General features: G+C 41.9%; 1 protein-coding gene across 1 annotated transcript; it reads right to left on the bottom strand.

Annotated features, from left to right (window-relative positions):
• Positions 1 to 243: 243 nt before the first annotated feature.
• Positions 244 to 1,255, bottom strand: LOC122613545 (iron-sulfur protein NUBPL-like). The gene is made up of 2 exons (XM_043787761.1): positions 1,067 to 1,255; positions 244 to 1,015 (listed from the first exon to the last, which is right to left on the bottom strand). The coding sequence occupies exons 1-2, from the start codon at positions 1,236 to 1,238 to the stop codon at positions 315 to 317; spliced, it is 873 nt and encodes a 290-aa protein (XP_043643696.1). The 5' UTR covers positions 1,239 to 1,255; the 3' UTR covers positions 244 to 314.
• Positions 1,256 to 7,309: the final 6,054 nt, after the last annotated feature.

Genomic DNA, 7,309 nt, shown 5'->3' with positions numbered 1-7,309 from the left:
CGACGATGAGTGAAATTCGGGTTGGTGTGTAACAGATGAAAGTATGCAGATGACCCGCATTTAAGTATATTCAAAAAAGCTTTGTAAACTGTGATGGAGATAATGGATGCAGGTGTTTGAGGATGAATATAGAAAACTGTACAAGAACGAAATGCTAGCTGCCAGTTAACTTAACTGTAAAGCATGTTACGGTTTGGGGTGTATATTTAAATATAAGGTCTTTAAACTAAAAAAAAAACCGTTTCCGTGATAGCTTTATTGGTTTTATCGTTTATGGCTTACACAAACTTTATTTGCACTGGGCGCTGTTACTGTTACTTTGAATTTGTTTGTTTACAGCTTTGTTCGTTAAGAATTTTTGTAATCTCCCCAGCCAATTGGTTAAATAGATTTGAGTACTTGCTGTTTGGATATTTTACCACAACGGGCACTCCACTCTCGTTGCACTCCGCTATTTGTGAGTCTAACGGAAGGGAAATTAGTTTACGTGGTAGGGATTTTATACGGCTGTCTTTAAAAAACTCCAATCGTTGATTACAGTTTTCACAAATTGTGTACCTCATATTTTCTACCACGCCAAAGATGGGAACATTTAACTTTTCGTACATCCTGGCACCTTTTAAGGTCACCTGAACAGCTGCAGTATGAGGTGTTGTTACAAGAATAACACCTGTTATAGGTGCATGCTGGGATAGTGAGAGATGTACATCTCCAGTGCCCGGTGGAGTATCTATAATCAAGACATCTAAAAGTCCCCAATCAGCACCTTTAAGCAGCCGTTGTATTGCTGACATTACAAGAGGACCTCGCCATATAACAGAGGTCTCTACAGGTGTCAGCATGCCCATAGACAAGCACTTTACATTGTAGTTTTGCGGCGGGATCATCAAATTCCTATCGTTCACAACCGGCTCACCATGGACGTTCATTAGAAGTGGAATAGTAGGCCCGAATATATCCCCGTCCAGCAATCCTACTCGCTTTCCCAGTCTTGCCATACTGCAGGCAAAATTAGCTGTAAAAAGACACTAAAATAACCCATAAATAGTAGTATGTGTGTACAAACCTGCCACGGTACTTTTGCCTACACCCCCCTTTCCAGAAGCAACCACTATTATATCTTGCACTCCAATAATCTGTTCCTTCTTAGGCAATCCCCGCGCCATCAAAGTCATTTGGGGCCCAGTCAATTTCGTTGCGTAGGACCGCCATAGCGTGTTAATCAATAGAGGGCCCATGGATAAAAAACGATCAATTAACTTTTGTAACTTAAATCTTAGTGGAAACAGCGACGTGTATCTTATAGCCAATTCTCACACATTTCTATCATTACTTTTTTCCCAACAAAATTTTCAGATTTAATATAATGTAAACAATACCCGGGGTCTATCAATAATCGTCTAGAGCTCGAAAATATTTTTGTGTAGTATTGAGTATTTTCATTTGGCGGAATAAAGCTGACGGACTGTGCATCTTACAAGGATTGGAAAAGCGAGTACGTTTACTGGGCGGGATGTATTTCATGCTATTATTTCCCATCTAATGAATGTCCATAGTGAGCCGATTGTTTGGGATAGGAACTTGACGCTTTCAAACAAAATTTCATTAAGCATTTCAACATCTTCCGTAATTATTTTCTGTATAGAACACCATAATTTCCTTACAGAAATACGGTATACCAGATTTTTTGAAAAGTATTTGAAAGCTAGGAGGAAACATTTTGGAACCTATTATGTTTATATATATTCTTGTTCAGGATCACTAGCCGATCTGGCCATTTTCAATAGATCAAAAGGTCATGTAAATATCGGAATACAAAAGCACGACCTACTTCCCTTTAATTTTCTTAACTGCATTTATCCGAAATCGCAGATCCATAAAACGTACTACCTGTGAAATGTTAATACAAAGAAAATACCCGAAGTATGCCGATTTATCATTATTTTACAATCGTGCTTTTTTGGGTACAAGCCTAAACCATGTTTTATCTACACACAGTTCCTGCAGAAATACTATATTTTAATTTTACAATGTACTCGTGGGGACCACCCACTAATCTTTCACACCGTGCCTGCGTCCGTCGGTGATTAGCAAACAGCCAACACCGCGAATGGCACTTTTCGATAGTTAGCTTTTTCGATAGCTTTCGACGATCTCGCTCTTCCACCAGCAGCGGCCACGTGCAGAACATACGCACTCTGATCTTAAGTTTATAATTTAGTCAATAAAGGATTACTTATTCATACACCCACATTGGTGACCCCGACGTGATCTAATTGCGAAAATTGTGTGGAGATCGCAGTATTCCGGCGAACTTATTGACTTCGGTTGAAAACTGGCACTTTGGTGGTACATAACCTCAAAATAAGGATAACAACAGCGATGAAGAAGACGCCCACTCGAGGCAGCAACCACCCCAACAGGCACAAACAGTGCCCCCACAACAAGCGCCTCCACAACAAGCGCCTCTTCAATGGGCGCAGCAGACGCTTCAAACACCGCTGCAACCGCAATCGGCTACCAAGCCAGTTGGGCAACCGCACGGTTCATTCCAACCTCAAAATTTGGTACCAATTTCGTTGCAGCAACTCGTTGCGTTTTATCCGAGTTCATCCGCTCCGCCGCCATCGATCGCGATAAGGCCGAGAGGCGACGAGCATCCGTCAGGCGAGCTTTGCCGAGTGTCGTTTAGGGATCCACCATACATGAAGCAACAGACCCGGCTCTCGTGGAAATAGCAGCAGTTGATCAAAGTCCCGTGAAGATCGCATTTGTTTATACCACGATCGGTTCATTGAAAAAGCGAGGAAATGCAGATCGCCTTGCAAGTGGCCAGAGGGAATCTAACCGCCATTTCGCAAGAGGCAGCATGAGAAGTGGACGCGATCCAGTCCAGACGTCTATTCATATTCGACAGAAATTTGAGCACAGAATATTTGATAGACACTGGCGCGGACATATCCGCGCGGACCCGCCAACGCATTCCCTCACCTAAAACCATCGTCAACGCATCAATTATACGCATCCAATGGCACACCAATTAGCACCTACGGGACGAGAACCCTAGCACTCACACTTGGACTCCGACGACGTTTCAACTGGACGTTCATAGTGGCCAATGTGTCAAAAGCTATCATCTCGCTACGGTCTTATCATCGACATAAAGCGACGCAAAATCATCGATGAAGCCACTTCACTGTCTACACACTGTGAACTTCGTCATGTCCAGTACTCATCCATCTCGACCGTTGCCACCGAATGTGAGTACCATGACATAATTTTACAATATAAAGACCTAACCCTGCCCCCTGTTTTCGATGAGGAACTCATGCAAAATACCCGAGTGGAGCACTACATTGCGACCGAGGGCCCGTATTCGCAAAGGTCCGCCGTCTGAATGCTGAAACTCTAGCTACCGCCAAAAACGAATTTGCACGAATGCTCGAAGCGGGAATATGCCGACTGAGCAGCAGCAGCTGGGCATCGCCATTACATATGGTGAAAAAAAAAGAACGAAGACCTTGTGGTGACTATCGTCGGTTGAACGCGATCACTGTTCCTAACCGATACCCGCTCCTACATGTCCACGACATCAACCAGGTGTTCGCCGGCAAGTCCATATTCTCCACCATCGATCTGGTCAGTGCCTATCATCAGATCCCGCTCGCGCCGGAAGATCGGGAGAAGACCGCCATCATCACACCATTCGAACTCTTCAAGTTTAATGTAATGACAATGTAATGTAATGTAACGCAAACGTTTCATCCTTGGCGATCTAGACTTTGTGGCTGTGTACATCGACGACATTTGTGTGGCTTCGGCAAGTGAAGCTCAGCACCGTCAGCACCTCAAAATTGTTTTTGATCGCCTGCGGCAAGCCAACCTACATATTAACGTAGCTAAGAGTGTGTTCGGAAAGACTGACGTAACATTTCTGCGACAGTCTATCACGGCATTCGAGTTCCCGAAGCCGACCAAGATATGCGAGTTGCGCCGATTCATTGCCATGCTCAACTATTACCGCCGTTTCCTGCCGCAAGCAGCCGTTGTTCAAGGCATTCTCCAAGCGCTCATCCCGGGCAACAAGAAGAACGACCAGTCGTTGGTAGTTTGGTCCGAGGACGCCGAAATGGCATTTTTGCGCTGCAAAACCGACTTGGCCAGCGCAGCACGGTTGGCGCACCCAATAGCCAACGCTATAGCCAGAAATAGCCAGACCACGCTACAACAAGGACCTCATTCGTCGACAAACACTTGCAGACGTGCTCTCATGTTTTCATCAGAGACGACACCGTACGCGCCCCGTTAAAATCGCCGTACGATGGTTCATATCTTGTCCTGGAGCGAGTGAAAAAATTTTTCGACGTAGATGTAAAAAGCAAACGATTAAGAGTCAGCATCGATCGACTCAAGCCAGTCCTGCCCGACAAAGAAGCAAACGAAGGACTCAAGCGACTACACCAGATGCATCTGCGTCATCGAATAAGGACGAAATAGCGAAGCCTACAGCAACCAGCGACCCGCTGCCAACATCGACTACAACGCGAAGGGGACGTCATGTGCAGCTGCCGGCTCGCTTCAAGAGCCAGTGATCAGCCTATTGGTCCAGCAGTTCCAGCAATCAGCAGTGCTGATTTCTGGGGGGAAGTAATGTGGGGACCACCCACTAAACTTCGTCGGTGATTGGCAAACAGCCAACCCCGCGAATGGCACTTTTCGATAGCTTTCGAGGACGATCTCGCTCTTCCAACAGCAGCGGCCACGTGCAGAACATACGCACTCTGATCTTAAGTTTATAATTTGGTCAATAAAGGATTACTTATTCATACTCCCACATACTCTTTTTAAGATTAATATACATTTTATAACGTACGTACAGCGTACATATATTTAACCAAATCAAAACAATATACATTTATAGTTTATTCTTACAGCAAGAATTGCAACATATTGCAACTACTGATACGGAAATGTCTACGGACTTATTGTAGATAAATAAAAAAAAAATTATTTAACCGCGACTTTGTTTTATTCTTTGGGAACACTTTCCACTTTGGAATACAATCAGAAGCACACAAAAGAAGTTTTCCCCATAATTGCTTCTAGAAAGTATCCAGAAAAACATAATGTTCACGAAAATATTTTAATATATACTGCGCGTCATCGGGTTAGCGCCCTTGAGAAAACATCTTTGATGTGAGATATTTAGAAAACTGTTTAAGCTAGAGTTTTTTTCACTCAAAAGTTTAATAATTCTATAATTATAAAGTTTATATGGCATGCAGTTTATTTTTATTTAAATAAAAAAGGAAAACAATCCATAAATGGGTAAATCAAAATGGGGTCATCAGAATAGAGCCCCTACGATAATTTAAGTTTGTTCGATTAATTTCGAAAAAATATGATGATTAACACTTAAATATTTAAATAAGAATATTTTTAAAGAAATTTAATAATGAGTTGATCCTCTTTTGTTTTCAAGGACTTCACACATTCGTCTGGGAAGTAAATCATATAGTTTTTGTAGGTAAAGTAAATCGTAAACTAATCGGAAAAGTAATCGTAGACCAAGCGAGTTCTAATCCGGTGATCAATTTCTCTTTAGTGGTATATTGTTTACCACCCTCGTATACCTTCCTAGCCAACCATCCCCACACGTTCTCAATTATATTAAGCTCTGGGGAGTATGGTGGCCATTCCAAAACTTTTACATTTTCGCTTTGAATCCATGTTTTTACTGAACGTGCCGTGTGGATTGAGGCATTGTCGTGCTGAAAATGCCTTTTTAGATTTTCAGAAACGTTTTTAAAGTATGGAAATGCCATTTTTAATACACAATTTTAATCTTTTGCGCTAATTTTTGGTGTTAGAAACTGCAATTTACAGGGGCCAAATTAGGATACTGCGACCCATACCATGACACCTCCAAACCGACTGTGTAAGCGATACAAATTGTGCTCCTCATAACGCAAATCATGATAGTAATGACTATTGCCGTCTGGTCCCTCCAGATTAAATTTCTTCTCGTCCGAAAATTCGACATTATGCCTTATACCAGTATTTAGTTTGTGGAAATGAAAAATGAAGAAAAAATCATTTTGTCCATTTTTGCATAACATATTTATAGTGTAAGTAAGTGTAAATCATTTGGTCCATCTTTGCATAACATATTTATAGTGTAAACAAGAGAGAACGCTATAGTCGAGTTCCCCGACTATCTGATACCCGTTACTCAGCTATTCGAAGTGCGAAGGAGAGTCTTCAGCACATACAGTATTTGGCGGTTTTGTGGGCGTTAGAGTGGGCGTGGCAAAAAGTTTTTTGGCAAATCGATAGAAATTTACAAGACTAATACAAAAATGAAAAAATATTGAAACATTTTTCCAAAGTGTGGACGTGGCAGTTTTGGGCGGTTTGTGGGCGTTAGAGTGGGTGTGGCAACATGAATCGACAAACTTGCGCTGCGTCTATGTCCCTGGAGTCTGTATGCTTAATCTCAACTTTCTAGCTTTTGTAGTTCCTGAGATCTCGACGTTCATACGGACGGACAGACGGACGGACAGACGGACATGGCCAAATCGACTCGGCTACTGATCCTGATCAAGAATATATATACTTTATATGGTCGGAAACGCTTCCTTCTGCCTGTTACATACTTTTCAACGAATCTAGTATACCCTTTTACTCTACGAGTAACGGGTATAAAAAGGGAGAACGCTATAGTCGAGTTCCCCGCCTATCAGATACCCGTTATACAGCTATTGGAATTGCGAACAAACAATTTTCACATTTTTCTGGCAGATTGGTAAAAAAAGGGGAAAAAATAATTAAATGAAAAGTGTGTGTCAGTTTTGGGCGGCTTATGAGTGTTAGAGTGGGCGTGGCAAAAATATGTTTTCAAATCGATAGAAATTTACAAGATTCATAGAAAACTAAAAAAATATCAAAACATTCTTTAAAGGTGTAGGCGTGGCAGTTTTTTTGCTATTTGTGCGCGTTAGAGTGGGCGTAGCAAACAAATTTTTGAAATAGAAAATTACAACACTACAAAACTAAAAAAATATCCAAATATTTTCTAAAAGCGTGGGTTTGGCGGTTTGTGGGCGATAAAGTGGGCGTGGCAACATGGTTCAACAAACTTGTGCTGCGTCTATGTCTCTGGAGTCTGCATGCTTAATCTTAACTTTCTAGCTTTTATAGTTTCTGATCTCGACCTTCATACGGACATGAACAGATTGAACCCGCTATTTATCCTGATCAAGATTGTATACCTTGTATGGAATAAAAAGTTCATAGGGCCTTTGCCTGA

Source organism: Drosophila teissieri, chromosome 2R (genome assembly GCF_016746235.2).
Source record: "Drosophila teissieri strain GT53w chromosome 2R, Prin_Dtei_1.1, whole genome shotgun sequence".
Classification (NCBI taxonomy): Eukaryota; Metazoa; Arthropoda; class Insecta; order Diptera; family Drosophilidae; genus Drosophila; species Drosophila teissieri.
Note: the sequence above shows the minus strand (reverse complement) of the source record. Positions and strands in the feature narration are given on the sequence as shown.